This window comes from Rana temporaria, chromosome 3 (genome assembly GCF_905171775.1).
Source record: "Rana temporaria chromosome 3, aRanTem1.1, whole genome shotgun sequence".
Classification (NCBI taxonomy): domain Eukaryota; kingdom Metazoa; phylum Chordata; class Amphibia; order Anura; family Ranidae; genus Rana; species Rana temporaria.
Window position 1 is genome coordinate 230,300,301 of NC_053491.1, and position 21,779 is coordinate 230,322,079.

A 21,779-nucleotide genomic window follows, 5' to 3' on the forward strand; every position below is an offset into this window, starting at 1 on the left:
AGCACTGACCCCTTCACTCCCCTCCTCCCAGAATTGCCCCCCTTTACATCACATATCCCCCCCCCCACACAAGGCACTGCCCTCTTTACATCTCTCCACCACAGCAATTGCCCCCATCCCTTTGCAACTTCCCCCACAGCACTGCCCCTCTTTACATCTCCCCCCTCCCAACCACCACACACAGCACTGCCCCCTACAACTCTATCTCCATATTAGCACTCCCCCCTTATTCCCCACAGCACTGCTCCCTTTACATCTCCCCTCCACATTACCCTCCTCCCAGAGAACTAAACCATGTTTTATTTTCTATGTGCCCTGTTCCAGAATTCTACAAGACTACAACATGTCTGCATTTATCAGTGCAGCACAGCAGCTTACCCATGTTTCACCACAGCTCTGTATCTGTCTGCGTTTCTATGCACTGCGGCACATAGAAATGAATGAAATGTCACCAATTTAAATAAAGATAAAGAAGTAAACAGTGCTCAGTGCTATCAAATCTCAGGCACCGGCCAGCCAGAACTGACACTTCCTGCATGCTAACCCGCAGCACAGGGCAAACCAGCCCTAAACGTAGGGAAGTCTGCTTCTAGATCAATATTACAGTATTTAGCAAAAACAAGTTTTGTTGCAGTCCTAACTGTAGAGAAGTAGTCTCCAAACTGCAGCCCAGGGGGTGGAAAGTACAGCAGGGGTCTCCAAAGAGTAACACCAATCAGAGGAAAACCACCCAATGGAGATGAAAATAAATGCCTGCCAGAGGTGCTATCCCTTCCCTACTCTTTTCAAACTTAAAAAGGTTTGGCTAGAATTGTGCTTTACAGCCGAGTAATGACTGACTCAACTAGTCTATTTTTTTTTTGTTGTCAAGGTCCATGAATCTCACAGCTAAACATTCAGATAAGCAATGTACATTGCTAGGATCTGGTCAAGCTTTCAACAGGCAGGTTGCCAAGCTAAGAGACTGTTTATACAAGGTTTGATGATCAGCTGACCTCACAGTACAAACTTTTGGCTTCTCAAATACCTGCCTTTATCACAAATATTGGTTTCATGAATTACGCAGTAATCCATTGTTCCTAATCTGATTTTGATCTACTGCTGAAGTAAGACAAGAGAGGCACAAATTCTGGTTAGTGGATTTTGCTTCTACATGTTGGGGCAGATCCTCGTACAGCGGCACATTTTTTCCCCCGGGCGTAGCGTATTTAAGATACACTACGCCGCCGTAACTTACTTTTTTTTTTAATCCACAAAGAATCCGCGCCGTAAGTTACAGCGGCGTAGTGCATCTTTGGCGGCGTAATGGCGCGGAATTCAATTGGCTGTGATGGGGGCGTGTTTTATGTAAATACATTGTGACCCGGGGTAAACAACGTTTTTTTTAACTGCGCATGCGCTGTCCGTAGGGGTATCCCAGTGCGCATGCTCGAAATTAACCCGGAACAAGCCAATGCTTCCGACGGTGACGTCATTCTACGCAAAACCCTATTCGCGAACGACTTACGCAAACGATGTAAAAATTTCAAATTTCTACGCGGGAAGGACGGCCATACTTAACATTGAGTACGCCTCATAAGAGTAGCTTTAACTATACGCCGGAAAAAGCCCAACGCAAACGACGTAAAAAAATGCGCCGGCCGGACGTACGTTCGTGGATCGCCGTAACTAGCTAATTTGCATACTCGACGCGGAATTCGACGGAAACGCCACCTAGTGGCCGCCAAACAATTGCAGCTTGGATCCGACGGCGTACTAAGACATATGCCTGTCGGATCTAGCCAAGATGCAGTCGTATCTTGTTTTGAAGATACAAAACAAAGATACAACGCGCAAAATTTGAAATTACGCGGCGTATCAAGAGATACGCTGGCGTAATTGTTCTGTGGATCTGCCCCGTTGGCTCCTGCAAGTCTGATAAAGCTTGCACACCTTTTAGCTTTTGTCAATAGGAACAGACTTGTGTATGTGCCAAAAAGTAAAGAAACAGTACGGCTACAGCCTTGAAAAAGTATTCATACCCCTTTTTCATGTTACAACCAAAAATGTAAATGTACATTATTGGGATTTTATGCGATAGACCAACACAAAGTGGCACATAACCCATTTATTCGGCCGCTAGCGGGGTTAAAAGTACCCCACTAGCAGCTGAAAAGCGCTGCAAAAACAACGGTAAAGTGCCGCTAAAACTAGCAGTGCTTTACTGCCATCGCCTGAGCACTGGCAGTGTGAAAGGGCTTTTACTCTCTAGATGTGCAAAGCTGGTAGAGACATCCACAAAAAGACTTGCACCTGTAATTGCAGCAAAATGGTGGTTCTACAAAGTATTGAATCAGGGGGGCTCAATACAAATGGACGCCACATTTTTCACATATTCATTTGTAAAAAATTTGGAAAACCATTTATCATTTTCCTGCCACTTCACAATTATGTGCCACTTTGTGTTGGTCCATCACATAAAATCCCAATAAAATACATTTACCTTTTTGGTCGTCGTAACATGACAAAAAATGAAACATTTCAATTGGTATGAATACTTTTTCAAGGCACTGTAGTTCCACGAAGCATGTATTTATTAAATTGTATCATTTTAAAGCCAAGTGTTATTTCACTCTAGAGAAATCCATTAAAAATGTAACTTTTCAATGTGGCATTTTCTATATTATTTTTAAAAATGTACATAACTGATGTTTCTTCTTTTATTCTACGGAGTTACCATTGCTGGGTTTTAAGAGAAAGTGTCAGAGAATTTGTAGTGGTGCAATGCCGCCACCTTCTGTCCACTCACAAAGCATCAGGCACATGAAAAACAGAATCCCATAGCTCATACAGCAAGGGGAGTCATTTTGTTTATGCTTCCTGAGCAGTGTGGAGCTGCATGCAGGCAGCCTGTTTTAATCAATGGAGATACACCGGATGTACAGACTCATACATCCAGATACACAGGGACAGGTGAATAACCCCCAAAAGCACACAAAGAGCGGATGTGCAGGTCAGTACATCCACTGCATCAACATTCACTAACACAGTATGTCTTAGCCTGCAGCTTCACCCTATTCTGGACCCATAAACAAATGGCTCGTCGCGCTGTATAGGCCTCTGTGCCCTTGTGATGGAGCCCTGTTTGTTTTAAAATGTTCTAATAAAAAGACAAGAGATCAGTAAACCTAGCTTATATCCAGAGTAAAAAGAAACTACGCATAAGAGTGTACCTTCCAGGTAGTAAACAACTTTTAGCCTGGAAAACCTCTGACCTATTCTTACTACTCTGGACACTGTGTATATAGCTACTATTACACCCATCTTCTGTCTGCCTGAACTATACAGATAGCAAAAATAGATGTAGGTGGTTTACTACAGTGACTGGCAAGGTCTGCAAAAGGACAACAGCATGGTCGGTCCAGGAGCTGAATTAAACATAAATGTTGTGTTGCGGGGGACTGGAGTTGAAATGGGCAAATGCACTGCCTCGTATTTCAATACCATCAGACCCAGAACTTGTGTAGAAGTGAAGAGTCAAGTAATTCTTCAACTGAAGAGCCCAAGTCGGGCAGTAAAAAGCTTGATGTTTCTTCTGAGGAAGGAAAAAACTGGCTTAGGCTGGATTCCACACCTATGCATTTTTAGTGCTTTTTGCATTTTGCAGATTTGCACTACAGTCCATAAAACATGGTTTCCTATGGAACACATTTTGTAGTGCAAATCTGCAAAATACACAGGTGTGAATCCAGCCTTAAGCTGTGTGTCTAGGAGAAGACACAGATATTTCAATAAAGGAGTTGGCTCCTGTGCAGAATTTTGAAGGTTCAGGACCAAGATTTACCAAGGAGGCCCAGAGATCTTCGTGAATGAGTATGGGGTATCCAGTTTTTCTCCCTCTTCTTTGTCTCCTCTCTGCACTTCTTCTCCCTCTCCCCTGTTCTTTTTTCCGATCTTCTCTCAATGCTCTCTCCCACTCCGTTAGGTCAGTGGTATATATATTAGGGTATGGGGCGGGGCCACCTGCTGACTCCATTCAGAGGCCCTGCCCCTTGTGACGTAGAGAGAAGATCGGAGGAAGAACAGAGGGAGATGACAGCTCCATATAGGTCTTCTCCCTCTGCTGAGAAGAACGCCAGCAGTTTTCTATTGAGACTGGAGGCAAAAAGATCCACTGCAGAAAGACCCCATCTTAGCACAATCTCCCGGAACGTGCCTTGATGTAGCTCCCAACAGCTGGAACTGACGCTCACTCTGCTCAGATAGTCTGCCAGTGCATTCTCTGAACACCTGATGTGAATTGCTCCGATTGAGGTGACATTGATTTCTGCCCAGGACAGAATCTGCTGTGTCAGCATCAGAAGCGACTCTGAACGAGTGCCCCCTTGCTTGTTCAGGTACGCCACTGTAGTGGCATTGTATGAGAAAACCAATAGGTCTCTTGAACAGACCCTCTCTTGCAGGGCCAAGAGAGCTTTCCCCACAGCTAGCAGTTCCCTGAAGTTTGAAGAGCGGCCTGCCTCCTCTGGCAACCAGGCTCCCTGGGTCTGCCAGCCCCGAGAGTGCGCAGCCCAGCCCCACAGTAAGTAGTAACTTTCACTGGAGTATGTTGCGCCCAGTTCTTCCCTCCTTGCAGGTGTTCCCTCTGCTCCCACCAGAAGAGATTGAAAAAATCCTCTCTTGGCAGCTGTACCAGCTGATCTAGAGAATCCTTCCTGCGATCCCAATGGCGTAAGAGAAATGCCTGAAGGGGTCTGGAGTGTAATGGCTGCGGTCATTAACCCTAATAACTGATATGCTGAAGAGAGGTCTGTGGGAGTAACTTAAAGGCCTGCACGGAGAGAAGAAGTTATAACATTTTCTCCTCGGGAAGAAATATCTTTTGAGCAACAGAGTCTATTAGATAACTCTCTCTGGAAGGGCACCAGACAAGACTTCTGTTGGTTGACTTTCCACCCTAGTTTCTGAAAGATCCGCAAAACCAACTGCAGACCTCAGGTAAGGGACTCTTTGTCTCGAGCAAAAATCAGAAAATCGTCCAGAAAAAATCGTCCAGATATGGGATGATGGATACACCTTGTATCCGAAAAAAGGCCATGACCTCGGCCATGATTTTTGTTAAAATTCTGAGTGCTGCTGAGAGACCGAAAGGAAGGGCATTGAACTGCCAATAAAGAGGTAAACAAACTGCGCTTGCTATAATCAATACTATAAAGATGTAAATTGGGACTTCCGGTTCCGGTGCCACATGAGACAGCGGTAGCCAGACACAGCTCCCGCCGCCATCCTCCCGATTTCTGCTAAAGAGCCCGGCCAGAGCTTCAGGGTAACCCCCGTCCACTCCCGCTACATAGCGGGCACATATGGACCACTTTGTGGAGCGATCATACGCTCGAGTGGTCTCCTCGGCACCCCCCGCGGGAGAAACGGCTCCAGGCTCAGCCAAAATGGCGGCCACTCCATACATAGGGGATTCCTCTCAGCCGCACGCTGCTCCGAAAACACAGGCAATTGATCCTGCATCAACAGCAGGCATTGCCCATGAGATAGTCACCCTGCTGGGACCCACTCTGGCTGCCACTGTAGATGCTGCAGTGCAAAGGGGGCTAGAGCAGCTCAACCTGGAAGTGCAAGCACAAGCCCAGAGAATCACACAGGCAGAGGACAGAATATCTTCCCTGGAGGATGATACCACTGCACAGTCAGCAATGCTAGCCCGCATAACCGCTGAAAACAGAGAATTATGGGGCAAGTTGGATGATCTCGAAAATCGTTCCAGAAGAAACAATTTGCGCATAATCGGACTGCCAGAGTCAGTAGCTAATAATCAGCTCACAAACATAGGCGCTAAAGTTATCTCTGAACAACTGGGACTCCGCATACCCTGCACTATTGAGCGCGCCCATCGCATCGGTCAGTACGTGGAAAGTCGCACCAAACCCAGGCACGTCATTGTTAAGCATCTGAATTACGCTGACAAAAACGCCATTATGCAGGCATTCCGCCGCACGCGCTCCCTCTCGCTGGACGGGACAAAACAAAGGCTCTTTGCGGACTACTCAATCGAGGTAATGAAACAATGTAAAGCATTCTCCGCAATCTGCTCAACTTTGCACCACGATCAAGTGAAATTCTCCCTGGCATATCCGGCCACCCTGCGCATCCAAACGCAGTCAGCGGAGCACCTCACTTTTACCTCGCCTGATGAAGCGGATCGATACCTTGCATCAGCTGGCACAGGAATGGACCACACCAACTCTGCGGAGGACTCCTCCTCATCTCCGGCTACTTCTTCTGCATCCCGAAAACAACCCGGCAGCCCGACTAAGCCGCCATACAAGCGAAGTCGCTTTACTCATCGGGCGGATCGTTCTGGCAGTCATTGAAAGCAAATCTCAGACTACCTATCGGCGGAGGCCCATGGGAGACGGGTAGTATCATCACTCTTTCTACCTTCTTGGGATGACCCTTTACATGTACTGCAACCTTTCAGTACCTAATCCCTCCGCCCTTCTCTGCATTGATTAGCAACTTATCCCCGCTCAGTAAGCAATCACCCCTTTACCTTCCCTTTTCCCCCTCCACCCTTTCTCCCCTCCCGTTACCTTTCCTCCTTTGAAGCTCACACTTCGTTCTTAAGAAGGGAGCGGGCATATGGCGGGGGCTCTGCCATGTGCTCTAACCTCATGTGGAAAAAAGTGAGGTCCTTACTGTTTGATAGGTGCTTTATGCACCGGACCTTTGTTTTATTGTTTTTGTATTGTGTTAGTTTAATGTTTGTAATGTTTATGATTACCTGTTTTGTGCCTATAATAACCTCAGGAAACTTACAATACTTGGGTGACCCTCGGATTGATGATGCATTGCCTGAAGGGAGACTTCATTCCACGCTTCAAGTTCAATACATACCTCCAGCCCGGACATGGCCTCCTCAACCGATGGGAATCACCTAAAGATTGTGTCATGGAACGTTAAGGGGCTTTGCTCTCCAAGTAAGCGCATGTCCATTCTTAGACACTTGAAGAGTCTCCGGACTGATGTGGCCCTACTTCTGGAGACCCATCTCTCCGCAGACGATTTGACCCATTTATGCAAATTATGGGTGGGAACTGTGTATGGCTCACCAGCCGTAGGGCGCAAAGCTGGAGTAGCCATTCTACTACACAAAAACCTTAAACATACTATTAAGAACGTGAAGACGGACCTAACAGGATGTACAATTACGCTACACCTGACCTTAGCTACCAAGGAAATAGCCATCACTAATATAAATGCTCCCAACTCGCCAGACACCTCATTCTTTCAAGACATGGTGGCCTGGATATTAGCTGCCTCAGGTACTCTACATTTAGTGGGAGGGGACTTTAATTCAGTTATGTCCACAACAATCGACCGAGTAGGTGACACGGCACGTAGGACGACAAGAAATGCCACACCAACTTCGACCCTGACGCTCCTAACACAAGCCATAGATTCCATGCACTTGATCGACGTATGGCGATTAGCACACCCGACGGACTATACCTTCTACTCCCCACCCCACAACTCCTTTTCTCGCATCGACTATTTTTTTGCCTCCCCTGCACTTCTCCCACTGCTATGCGACTCAGAAATCACTGGCGCCAGAATCTCAGACCATAGCCCCATTGCAATACAATTGATCAATGCCCAACCTTCTTCTCCCTCACACATATTGCGCTTCCCTTCCTACCTGGCGGAAAGTGAGGACTTCCGCCACATGCTTTATGGAGCGTGGACAGAATATGCCTCTGCCAACGCGACGCACCTTACAGACCCAAACCTATTCTGGGAGGTTGGAAAAGCCTTCCTGAGAGGGAAAATAATTTCTTACACCACCCAATTTAAGAGGGATGCCAAACAACACTACATGCGAGCAAATGAAGCTCTAAGCTCAGCCCACGAACTACTTACACTTAACCGTACGCCTGACAACATACGCAACAAGAAATAGCTAAAAATTCCTATTCTAGTTTACACTTTCATAGGTTTGGTAACAAGGCGGGCAAACTGCTGGCAAAGCTCTGCACGGGACCAAGACGACCCACCCATATCTCTGCCCTGAAAAATCCAGCTGGCACACTGGTTACCTCACCTACTGAAATTAGTAAATTACTAGCAGACTATTACACTACTCTATACTCGGCGTACCCGAATGACCAAGCCGCTGCCGAAGCCCTCCTGGCTAAGATCCGCCTGCCCAAACTGCAGGAGGATCATTTAGCTGCTCTTAACGCACCCATAACCGTTGAGAATATCCAACAGACGATCAAGTCTTTGGCGTCTGCTAAAGCCCCAGGCCTGGACGGCTACACAGCCGAATTTTATAAGCTAGCTAAAGACTTTATTCCCGATACCCTGAAACATGTATATGCAAACATGTGGGATGGGGGCCCCCATCTCCCTACGGGAACGCAGGCACATATTAGACTAATCGCCAAAAAAGGTAAGGACCCCTCACTACCAGGTTCGTACCGCCCAATCTCATCAATGTGGATGTAAAAATACTATCCAATGGATACAGCGCCCAGAGGCGATTCAATTTGCATGTGTTGCGCTTTACAAGTTTCTCACTCACTCAAGATAATTGCGTCACGCCTAGCCCAACTACTCCCCTCTATATTACACCCGGCACAATCAGGATTTGTCCAGGGACGCTCAGCCACCCTAAACATACGCAAGGTTCTAATGGCGTTAGAATATGCTAGAATAAACCCTGAACAAGACGTTGCCATAATGTCACTTGATGCCGAGAAGGTTTTTGACAATATAAGTTGGTCCTGGCTGTTCAGGGTGATGGCGGATTTTGTTTTTTCGGATCCAATTGTGCGTTTTTTACAGCGAATGTATGAATCCCCAACTGCGTGTCTGGTCACCCCCGACTTTATCTCTGATACAATCCCCCTGACAAAGGCAACTAGACAGGGTTGCCCCCTTTCCCCTCTACTTTTCAATATCGCTATCAAGCCTTTATCCAGACTACTCAATTCACCTGACGGGGTCAGTGGCATCACAATAGGTAACCAAACTCTCAATTCCGCCTTATTTGCGGACGACATATTGTTATTCTCCACACAACCCCTCACAGACTGCGACAACTCTTTCATACATTCCCGTTGTGTTCAGGCTTTCGAATTAACTTCGACAAAAGCGAAATTCTATCACTTCATCCCAGGATGGCTGCCAAATGTCAACATCAATCTCCCTTTGCCATAGCAGCACAACACATTACGTATCTGGGCATTCACATCGGCCGAGAACCTTCCACTTTATATACACTTAACTTCCACCGTTAATATCAAAAATTGTAAAGGAGCTGGAAGCTTGGGCGGCCCTCCCCCTCTCTGGGAGAGATCACTTTTTTAAAATGGTGTCGTTTGCACGCCTATCCTATGCAGACCATACCTCTCTTATTAAAACACTCTGATGTAAAAAGAATCCATAAGGCATAGTCTGCCTTTCTATGGTCTCGCAAGACATTGCGCATTGCCCTGCAAAAACGATGTCTCCCGAAGTCTGAAGGGGGGGCGGGCCTGCCAAATATACGTTTTTACAATCTCGCCTTTACAATCTTACTCAGGCAGGGCCTTGACTGGTTATCTGGCAGATCTAAGTACTCCAATACCATATACCATACTCGAGGCTGCCTCGACCTTTCCATATACTCTACCAGCCATTCTTCATTTGAATCCTAACAAACTACCAACATGCCTCAGATCGAGTGTACTCATCAAGGATACAATTATAGCCTGGAGAGAGGTACGGAGACTACTGGGGTTGCCCTCCAGTGTTTCTTGCCACCTGCCAATCCTAGGCAACCCAATGTTTCTCCCGTCCACTCTACACAAAGCATTTGAACAATGGAGCACTAAGGGCCTTACCAATGTTACCTCAATGTACCTCAATACCCCTGGCAAGTTCAAATTCTTTCAAACCCTATGAAGGGAATTCTCTCTACCAGCGACACACATCTTCTACCACCAATTGGTCAGTTATTTACGCTCATGCTACGGACCTGGGACGGATCCCCTACAAAAGTCCTTTATTGATACTGTATTACGCAGAGATGGCTACTCCATTTCCAGCATATATTCTCACCTTATTGAACATCAGACTGCCAAATATCGTCTTAAACCATTCCAGAAATGGTCCCAAATATTTGAGAACGAAGACCTCTCGGAGAAAATCCTTGAGGGGTACAGACAAGTGCACAAACTCACCATATCCGAAACATGGCGTGAGACGCAATTCAAAATTATTCACAGAGCATACTACCCTTTCCGTATCAACAAGGCAGAACCAGCCCAAGAGCGGTGTCCCTGGTGTTCCACGCCACGCCCAACACTGCTCCACCGCCTCTGGGAGTGCCAACCTATCATTACATACTGGGACTCTGTGCTGTCCTTTATCTACAAGATCGCTAAAATACGGGTTCCAAGACACTACCCGATATGTCTATTTGACTGTGAACCACCCCCCACCCACGCCACCAACAAAGAGCTCGCTTCACATCTCTCACTGGACACATATCTGCCTCCTGGTGGCCCGGACTATCATATCTCATTGGATCAACTCAACTCCGCTAAAATTACTGGCGGTGAAAAAAGCCCTCTTATCGCTTTTCTATCTGGAGAGGTTGGACACCATTGTGTTGAACTTTCGCTCCACCTCACAATTCTTTACGAGATGGCGTAAATTCATGGAACACTCGTTCGCCCAAAAGGATCTGCAAAAACTCATGCAACCGTTCCGCTATACAGATTTGTATCTCAAACGGGACCTTACGAACTCCCTAGGCAACCTTAAAGTATCCAATCTGTCTGACCCCTCTGCGTTTTTGCCACCCTGAACCATGAAAACGTACACTAGAGGCCCCTTGACACCCGTGATTCTTTCATACCCTTATCTGTAAACTTCACCTATCGCCACTTCTGCAGTCAGTTTAATGTCCGAGGTTACTATTTTTTTTTTTATTTCATTTCTAATACTCCAAATGTTGCTTCCGCTCCCACAAGCACTAGGCTTTGTACCGTCACATCCTCCTGGTGCTGTAATATTTTTATACAGGTAGTGACTGTGCTATTGGTTTGATTGTTTTTTTTTTATCCTTGTTTCGGGTATATATATATATATATATATATATATATATATATACACACACACACACACATATATATATATATACATACATACATACATACATATACACACACACATATATATATATATATATATATATATATATATATATTACACACATATACATACATACACACACACACACGACTGTATATGATTCAAACTTACTTAACTTAATTCCAATGTACTGTAAAAAAAATCCAATAAATATAAAAAAAAAAAAAAAGTTGTAAATTGACTCCTCTACAGCAGCAATAAATGTGGAATAACACAGTAAAATATAAAAGAAAAAAATTGCGCCGAGTCCAAAATGAGCTAAATTAATAAGTCGAAAGGGGTTAGGCTGATGTAAAGAACCATAATCTCTTCAATCCTGTGTCAAACCTTATTGCAAGACATGCTTACCAGATAGTAAGATAATTATGCAGGTGGCTATAGCCCAACCCAGGCCTTTGGCCAATGCAATAGCACTAACTCCTCCAATGATGGCAAGTTCCAGCAGATGGAAAATGGACTCCACACCATAGGCAGATGGTTAACCCAAAAAAAAAATAGAACATAGCGTGATCCTGACAAAAATGGTGACCCTATGACAGGATCAATGATATGGAATATAGGAAAAGTGCATAAATGAACCAACGCCACACAAAGTCTCCTTGAACTGCCAATGACTCGGCCCATTGTCCATGAGAATCACAAATCTGAGGAACCTTCGGTGGCTCTGGCAGATAGGTACATGAAGATAAGCATCCTGAAGATCCAGGGTTACCATGAAGACCTCTGGCCACAACAGATTTCTTACAGAATAAATATTTTCCATCCGAAAACGTCTGTAGAAAACAAATTTGTTTAGGACGCTTAAATTTATGACCAAACGTCGGAGGCTTTCCGAACCAGAAAGATGTGGGAATAAAATCCCCGGAATTTTTGAGTTTCCGGAACAGGGGAAATCACCCCTTCTGTTTCCCACATTGAAATCAGACTCAACATGGATTGCCGTCTCTTGGTCTCTCGGCAGATGAAAAAAATCACTGGGGGGGGAGACTCTTCAGTTCCAACCTGTAACCCTTTTCTAATGTTTAAAGAATAAAGGAATTGTCGTAAATCTCCGCCCATTCCTTGACGAAATGGGACAACCTTCCCCCTACCCCTATCCTGGCGTCACTGGGGATTTTGGAAGGGGCTGAAGGAGCAAAGAGAGTCCCCCCTTTTTGCTTATCTTTGTTATAAGACCACTTTTTCTTCGCCTGTTGGTTTTAAAATTAACCTTGTTCTGGAAACCGCGAAAGAGCTTATTCTGTGGCTTATTCCTTTGAGAAGAAGGGAACCGTTTACTCTTAGAGGAACAAGCTAGGACCTCCACCAAGGAGGAACCGAAGAGCTTGCCTTCAAAAGGGGATGCCACAGGGTTTGTTTTTGGAGGTAAGATCACCCTCCCAAGATTTAAGCCAGATAGCCCATCTGGCTGAATTAATGAGAGCAGAAGATCTGGCCGCAATCTTTACGGAATCTGCAGCAGCATCAGCCAAGAAGGCAACTGACTTGGCAAAGAGTGGGAGAGACTCCCCAATCTCCTCTTTAGGGGTGTCAGATAAAAAAAAAAAAAAAGATAATCCAGATGCTGAACCCATACGTCCAAATTCCTAGCCACGCAGGTGGATGCTACAGCTGGACCCAAAGAGAAAGCCGAGGCATCCCAGGCTTTACGTAGCAAGGAATAGGCTGACAGTCATACAACAGTTGTGTAGTACCAGTGTGAACCCAGTCTAACCCTCTGAACAGACTTCCCTCCATCCACCCCTCTGCTACATGCAGAGCCAGTGCTACCACTAGGAAAACTAGCACTGCTACCTAGGGCGCCCGGTTGCTGGTTTCCCTACTCTCCGTCTCCGCGCTATGCAAGTTATCGGTGCTGTATTATAAATACCTCCAAAATAAATGTTATAACCTCTAGTGGGCGCTGCTGGAATAAAGCGTGCACATCTAGGGGGATGCAGGGGATGGCTCTGCTGCATGTTACTCAGGCAGCCACTCTGTAGTGTCATTAATATTATAAATGTGCAGCACTGGAGGATAGGTCCTGATGGAACAGAAGCAAACATCCCCTGCGTGCCTCTATGATCAGTGCTCTACTGGAGCTGCACGATTCCTTTAGCGTCGGCTCCTGTCACACTGATGCTCGGGCAAAGGGAGTGGATTCAGGAGCAGACCTGGGGGGTGTCAAAATTAGGTTTCGCCTGGGGTGTCAAAAAGCCCTTGCACCAGCCATGGCTACATCAATAATTAGCTTCTCCCCCCCCCCCCCATTTACCTTTTTTTTGTTAATAGTGTGCAACCACCCCTATGCAATTGGATAGGAAGAGGGGGGTGTGCCTAGCCCGCATCATTGGGAATGCTTTCCGGCAGAACCTGGAAGAGCCAGCAGGCCCCTCGATGTTGTTACAAGCAAAATGGTGGCACTGGACCGAGTGGAAAATTAAAAGGATCTCAGTGGGACAACGCTGGATCCTCTGGGTGGGAGAGTATCTAAAATGTGCACAATGAACTACCCAGTAAGCGGAGGCAAAAAAAAGGGAGGAGGGCGTGGTGGAGGATCAGTTTTAAGTACTTTTCGCTTTTACTCCTATTTATTTTACTGTTGGCTATTATTGTCTATTTTGTAATACTTTTTATGTAAATATTGGTTTTCCCTTTTCTTTCATTAAAACTGGAAGGTTTTATTTTGTTTATCACCAGACCATTTTTTGCTATTCAGCACAGTGCTACTTTAACTGGCAATTGCTTGGTCATGCAACACTGTACACTATTGAAATTTTTTCACACAAATAGAACTTTCTTTTTGTGGTATTTGATCACCACTGGCTTTTTTATTAAATTAACCAAAGATATCAAAAATGTTGGAAGATTTTTTTTCCTAGTTTCTGTTATAAAATATATCCCCACAAATGTTTGCCCAAAATGTATTCTGCTATATGCCTTCGGTAAAAATAAGTGCATATTAATTGGTTTGTGTGAAAGTTATAGCATCTATAAACTATGAGATATAAAAATATATAGGAATCTAGATGCTATACTGTTGCGGTGGTGATCAGCGACTTATAGTGTGACACTGGTAGTGTGGCGGATAATCTGGCACTAACAGACACTGGCTGGCACAGACTTCACTAGTGTCACGAATATAGTAATCAGTGATAATACTGTTCTAATGACACTGGGAAATGGTTAACATCTAGGGGCAATCAAGGGATTAATGGTGCGTCTAACAAGTGTAATGTGTGCTGCTTTTACTGACTAATCTTGCTGTTTTTTCTCCCTGCTTTTCTGTACACAGAGTTCTGTGCGTTTATAAACACTGTGTGTAATTGGACACAGCCAATCAGCAGGTTTCAGCCAAAATCATTCGCTGAAATTTGATGCCAAACTCATGCTTTGTCCAATCATAGCACGTGTTGGCAGGTAGCGCATGCCAAACCCAGAAGCAAGTAGCATTTGCTACTACACAGTTTTAATTTTGTCTACGAAAATATTCTTGTCACAATTTTCATCAGTTGCATGTTTTCAGTGACGAAAAATAAACTAGAATAACTATGATGAAAATCAATTCCAATTTTCATCACCAATTACCAACCTGACCTTCCACTTTCCACAGAGCTTCGCCTGTTTGGTAAAACCTCAGCACATGACGTTCTGTATTGGCTGAGAGACGCAGGCTCCCTCTTGCTGCCTGGGAGTTCTGGAACAAAGCCCTGCAAACCACGTGGTGAGCGTTTCCCCTCCCAGCAAAGTAGCAGTGCTTAGCACTGTGTAAAATAACAGCTTTCCCAGACCGTACAGTTCTCTGCCCCTGGGCACTCCCTCACTCCCATTTACTTCCTCATCCCCACTGCAGGTTATTACATTTTTACTCCAGGAGTATACAAGTTTGGAAATTCTAGAGAAATAATTAGCTAGTATGCATACTTACCTTCGAACAATGCCCTAGATCGGCATCGGCCCTCCGAGTACAGTATGGACATCTTCCACCAGAGTTACTTCCGGGTTTGCGGCTTCGGTGCTGTGATTGGCGCCGGACATGGCCACGGCACTGAAGAAACTGCACCAGCGGCCTGTTTCTTCAGTGTGCATGTGCTGATGACATCGGCTGCAGCGCATATACTGAATATTTCCTAAACTGTGCAAGTTTAGGAGATGTTCAAGGTACCTGTAGGCAAAAGTGGTGTAACAGAGTTTACAACCACTTTTAAATTATATTTGCTTCTGGTTACGCTTTACATATCACAGTTTTCTCAGCAATGTTCACATTTATTTTCTTTTTAACCTTATTTTTATATAAATGAAAACCATGCCTTTTGCCAAATGGAGTGTTCCCCATGGTAGTGAAAAGACCTTTAGTTTTGAGGCACATAATAATAATAATGTATAGATAAAAGGTATGATATCCATTTACCTAATGGCTGCACTTGATATTCTCTCTCTACATTTATTCTTTCGCATTTATAAAACCCAACAATCTATTGGCCTAGGTACTTTCTTCCCCTAAGTACCAATACAGCATTAATGTACTTATTTTGCAATAAAAAAATACTTTTTATCAATGCTACACAGGCTTACCTCACTCTTCTTATAGTGGTTTAAAACACACTGCTCAATTACTTCTGCCTTACTTCCTGGTCAGACTTTAGGTCATGACACAGGAAGGAGCTGACCAGCTGATCTCATTAGCACACGCCTTGCATCATCTACCCTCAGCTGGTCAACTTCCTGTGTCATGACAAAGTATGTCCAGGAAGTAAGGCAGAAGTAATCGAGTAGTGTTTAACCACTTCAATATCGGGCACTTTTCCCCCTTCCTGCCCAGGACAATTTTCAGCTTTAAGCATTGTCGCGATTTGAATGACAATTAATCGGTCATGCAACACTGTAACCAAACTACATTTTTATAATTTTCTTCTGACAAATAGAGCTTTCTTTTGGTGGTATTTGATCACCACTGGGGTTTTTATTTTTTGCTACACAAACTAAAAAAAGATCAACATTTTTGTAAAAAAATAAAGAAAAATAAACTGATGGGCACCAATAGGTGGCACTGATAGGCAGCACTGATGAGGAGCTACTGACAGGCATTACTGAGTGGTATCTGAAGGGCACTGACAGGCATTACAGGCACTTTTATGGGCACTGACAAACGTTCTTTATGGGGCACAGGCTGGCAGCTTATGGGAAGTGATTGGCAGCTGATGGGCAGCTCTGATGGGGGCTGCACGGATAATCAATGTGCCGGTTATTAGAGCAGACCCCTCCTCTGACAGGAAGAGCCTCCGATCGGCTCTCCCTGTCAGCGCGAACCACGCGGTAAGAAGCCTCCATCAGAGGCTCCATACCATGATCGGAGATGCAGTGTTTCAGACTGACACACAGCAACTCTGATCGCTGCGCTGCACACCCCCACAAGCTTTGGCCAGCTTGTTATCCTGATCACATCATATGACGTCCAGTCAGGATAACAGAACCACTTCGCCGACGTCATATTGCTATATGGCGGGCGGCAAGTGGTTAAACAGCTATAAAGAGAGTGAGGTAAGCCTGTGTAGCCTTAATGAAAAACTATTTTATTTTTGTAAAATAAGCACATTAATGCTACATTGTTACATAGGAGAGCTGGAATTTAGAAAGGAAAAAAAAAAAGGTCAACAAAGGTGAACATAGCCTTTAATTTTCTCTCACTAAACCTATCCTTCCTGTTGAAACAAGGGTCCGCTTTTCATGAACACAGTGGAGGTCACACACTTGACTGCAGAGTCGCTTTTATGCTGCTATCACTAGTATACCAACAGACTGCAAGTGATCGACACAGGGGTTGGTTACCTCTGCAATCAACCTTTTACACAACAAACAAAAGCTGATAAGTACATTAATGCTATATTGGTACATAGGGAATTTGGAATTTAGAGAGAAAAAAAAAAGAGTAATCAAAAAGGTGAACTTAGCCTTTAATATGGCTTTACTGGAAATGTGGATGCTAAAATCACAAATGTTAAAACGCAGGGCTGTCAACACATAAGAATTCGAGAAGCTATGCAGTGAAATAATGCAAGAAGAGAGTATCTAGGCCAATAGATTGTTGGGTTTTATAAATGCGAAAGAATAAATGTAGAGAGAGAGAATATCAAGTGCAGCCATTAGGTAAATGGATATCATACGTTTTATCTATACATTATTATTATGTGCCTCAAAACTAAAGGTCTTTTCACTACCATGGGGAACACTCCATCTGGCAAAATGCATGGTTTTCATTTCTATAAAAATAAGGTTAAAAAGAAAATAAATGTGAACATTGCTGAGAAAACTGTGATATGTAAAGCGTAACCAGAAGCAAATATAATTTAAAAGTGGTTGTAAACTCTGTTACACCACTTTTACCTACAGGTACCTTGAACATCTCCTAAACTTGCACAGTTTAGGAAATATTTAGTATATGCGCTGCAGCCGATGTCATCAGCACATGCACACTGAAGAAACAGGCCGCTGGTGCAGTTTCTTCAGTGCCGTGGCCATGTCCGGCGCCAATCACAGCACCGAAGCCACAAACCCGGAAGTAACTCTGGTGGAAGATGTCCATACTGTACTCGGAGGGCCGATGCCGATCTAGGGCATCGTTCGAAGGCAAGTATGCATACTAGCTAATTATGCCTTTGTCTTGCAGGGCTTGTTTGTTTTTGTTTATTCCTCTGAGGTTTACAACCTCTTAAAGCGGGAGTTCACCCGAAAAACAATTTTTAACATTAGATTGAGGCTCATTTTGTCAAGGGGAATCGGGTATTTTTTTTTAAAATCGAAGCAGTACTTACCGTTTTAGAGATAGATCTTCTCCGCCGCCTCCGGGTATGGTCTTCGGGACTGGGCGTTCCTATTTGATTGACAGGCTTCCGACAGGCTTCCGACGGTCGCATACATTGCGTCACGAGTAGCCGAAAGAAGCCGAACGTTGGTGCGGCTCTATACGGCGCCTGCGCACCGACGTTCGGCTACTTTCGAAAAATCGTGACGCGCTGTATGTGACCGTCGGAAGCCTGTCAATCAAATAGGAATGCCCAGTCCCGCAGCCCATACCCGGAAGCGGCGGAGAAGATCTCTCTCTAAAACGGTAAGTACTGCTTCGATTTAACAAAAAAACACCCGATTCCCCTTGACAAAATGAGCCTCAATCTAATGTTAAAAATTGTGTTTTTGGGTGAACCTCCACTTTAAGTGCCGGTTCACACTGGGGCGGCACGACTTTGGGGGCGACTCGGCAAGGCGTCCTGAAGACTACTTCAGAGGCGTCTTGCAAACTTACTTCTGTATAGAAGTCAATGCAAGTCGCCCCCGAAGTCGTACAAGAACCTTTTTCTGAGTCGCCTGACGAGTCGTCCCAGTGTGAACTGGCTCTAAGCGTTCAATGCTGGTCATCTTAAAAAAAGTGGACTAGCATTTATAGTGATAGAAAAATATATTGCATATTAGTTGCATCCATCTATGTGACTTTATATTCTTAAATACCATTGAAAATGTAAATCAAACAAAATAAGGCAAATATTTTCTGTACACATACATTCCTAAAGCAGTATTAAACCCAAAAGCAAACATTATATTGCAGCTTACCAATTTTTAGATGTGACGGCTGCATTCGCTTTCTTTTTTTTTCACCTAGCGACCCTGTCAGTAATGCAGGTCATACATGGGTCTAATTCCGAACTCATTTGCTTTTGAAAATCAGAAATTATGTGCGTTTTGTGATCCAATGGTTTCCAAACCATTTTGAAATTCGACCAACCAAGCCTTCAATTTCTCTTCATGTTGCTACAGAAAATAAATTGAAATGCCCATTTTCTTGAGCTTTTCTTGCGTTTAAGGTGCAGATAATGACCGTCAATAAATTCATATTAATTTAAGTTCAAGATATTAATTAAAAAATTGAATGAAATACAATTATTTATAAAAATATAATTTTCTTAAAACTGTAATTTTCGGTTTTCGGCTAGGTGCATCCTGAATTTTTGGTTTCAGTACCAACATTTTCATTTCAGTGCACCTCTACTTGTAAGCTGCAAAATATATCATTTTGGGTTTTTGGTTTAATGCCACTTTAAAAATAGAAGTTAAAATACTTACATGTGACTGACTTTTCACTTGTCTTTCAGAATGACAGGAATAGTCATCTTCCTGGAAATGGCTACAAGAAGCCTTTGACCGCTTGCTTGGACCAGGCTGCATGTCAGAACTATCAGTCTCTTCTGAAGGTTCCATCTCACTCTGTTGTGGTTTCTGATGGTCACCACATTCTATAATCTCCTCTGTATCTTCCTGGCTGAGGCTGCCCTGGTTGTCTTTTGCATGGTCGCCTCTTTCTGATGAAGCTGCTAGATCAATAGGTTCACCATATTCCGTTTTCTTTAAGAGCTGTAGCTGAGATTTTTTTAGACTTTTCTCATACACCTCCAGTTGACAAAGTATGACTTGAGTATATGCATTAGGATCCCCACCATTTGGACAGAAAGGTATACCCCAGTAGTAATGGACACTACTGTCATTTTGTTGTTTTTTGGCAGAACTTTGACAGGCATGCTTGGAAAAAGCATCCTTATTATTCACTGAGGTATTTCCGATGCCTGACCCCTGCAAACAAACACTGGCGCTATGCAATGAACTTGCACCTTCTGTGAGTTCCGACTTATTTGAAGCAGATATCAATGAAGAGGAATCCAACTGTGTACTTTCTGAACAATGTAAAGCGTGTCCCTCTGTTTTATCTGGTAACGTTGCAGCACTTGTGCTTTTGTCCTGAAATAATCTACAGGGTAACATTTTACGTGCATATGGAGAATTTACTGGAAAAACAGGACTTAAAGGAGCTGTAGAAGGTGACATGTAGGCCAAGTCATTTATACTTGGAGACAAAGAAGATGCCTTGCAGCTTTCTGTACATGGTAAAGGATCTTTGCAGTTCGGAGACAAAATAACGCTGGGACTCTCCACTATGTCTTGACTTAAACGTTTCAAAAGCACCTTGGGGTTTTGTGGAGAGTCTTGAGCTAAAATCTGAGACTGCTGTGACAAATGTTCTTTATTCTGTTCATCTAAAGCCATGCCCTCTTCACCAGAAGATGCCTCGTTTGATAGATCACGAACTGTGACAATTGGTGATCTATTAGGACTTTTACAACTCTGAAAAAAATGCAGACAGTTTATTGATAGGTGATCAAAAATGTCATCATTACAGACATATGAACTTTCAAGTCAGCCATAGACAGAGAAATTTTCTTTGCTGCAACAAAAAAATAGCTAAATTCCCTCATCGACACAGTCATTGTTGATGAGACAAGCCCTCCCGTAAAGCTATTGTGTTCTCCTAGTAGGAGGGGTAGATGTCCCCACCAGGAGAACACAGTGATTATTGCTAGTAGCTTTAAACAACCACTGGCAATAGTCACATGTAAAATCGGACAGGCTGGTTGTACCCGTGTTGAGTGACCAACTTAGCCTGCCTATACATGGTTCGAATCTTAGCCGGTTCCTGCTGAACCAGCCGAAATTTGTGTGAGGCCAATCGTTCTGGTGAGTGCGTTTTTCTGAGGGGTGGAGGATTCACTGAACACTGTGGTGTGGTGGAAGAAATTTGAGGAAGAAACCAAACACTTAAGAACTTTATTTTTGTCACTTTTGAACACTTATTTTTTCACGGGTTTTTGATATATTATTTATCCGCCTAAACATCCATGTATGGTTATTTTTCACTTTTAGTTTATGATTAGTTTATGATTACCATTTACACTGTTATTTTGTGTATATATATTTATTCACAATTTATTTATCTCTTAGTTTTGCAAGCGCTGCTTTATATATTCAATCACTTATCTCTTTAAACAGGTGTTAGTGCACTTTTATATATAATTTGTCCCCAACAATATTGCCTGTAAAGCAAGAGACCGCTCAGTTCTGTATTGAGTGAGCCAATAGCATATCTTTAGCAACTTTAGAGACAAAATTTGCAAACACCATTGGTCCTTTAAAAGCACTTTGATCCATTTCGCTGAATGATAGGTTCTGATAGTAAACAAAATTTTATGGCTTTTGTCATGTCCACATCCATCATTTTACTACATGTTTGGAAAAACGAAAGCCGGTCCATAAATGGAGGGATTTTCCTGTGCTTGCAGGAAAGAAATTCACTGTTGATGGGGGAGAGCCTCCCGCAGAGCTACTGTATTTTCCAGGTGGGTGCACACACAGAGTCCTCCCTGCCAGGAGAAAACAGCGATTACTGCTGATGATCGAATGTAAAAATCTGACATGCTGGTTGAACCCAAGTTGATCGATCAGTCAACTTGGTACAGTGAGGAAAATAAGTATTTGAACACCCTGCTATTTTGCAAGTTCTCCCACTTGGAAATCATGGAGGGGTCTGAAATTGTCATCGTAGGTGCATGTCCACTGTGAGAGACATAATCAAAATTTTTTTTTCCAGAAATCACAATTTATGATTTTTTAACTATTTATTTGTATGATACAGCTGCAAATAAGTATTTGAACACCTGTCTATCAGCTAGAATTCTGACCCTCAAAGACCTGTTAGTCTGCCTTTAAAATGTCCACCTCCACTCCAT

General features: G+C 43.8%; 1 protein-coding gene across 8 annotated transcripts in view; it reads right to left on the bottom strand.

Annotated features, from left to right (window-relative positions):
* The window catches only part of UIMC1 (ubiquitin interaction motif containing 1), a 165,732-nt gene that overhangs the window by 91,254 nt on the left and 52,699 nt on the right, over nt 1-21,779 (bottom strand). For 7 of the 8 annotated variants that reach the window (XR_005747931.1, XR_005747930.1, XM_040344406.1 and 4 more), the window contains one exon: nt 19,288-20,340. The exons of the other annotated variant lie outside the window; for it this stretch is intronic. Coding sequence is in view for 5 of the 7 variants with exons in the window: in XM_040344406.1 (XP_040200340.1) it covers nt 19,288-20,340 (1,053 nt within the window). In the remaining 2 variants the exon portion in view is untranslated. The remainder of the gene's footprint in view (nt 1-19,287; nt 20,341-21,779) is intronic. 8 annotated transcript variants of the gene reach the window in all.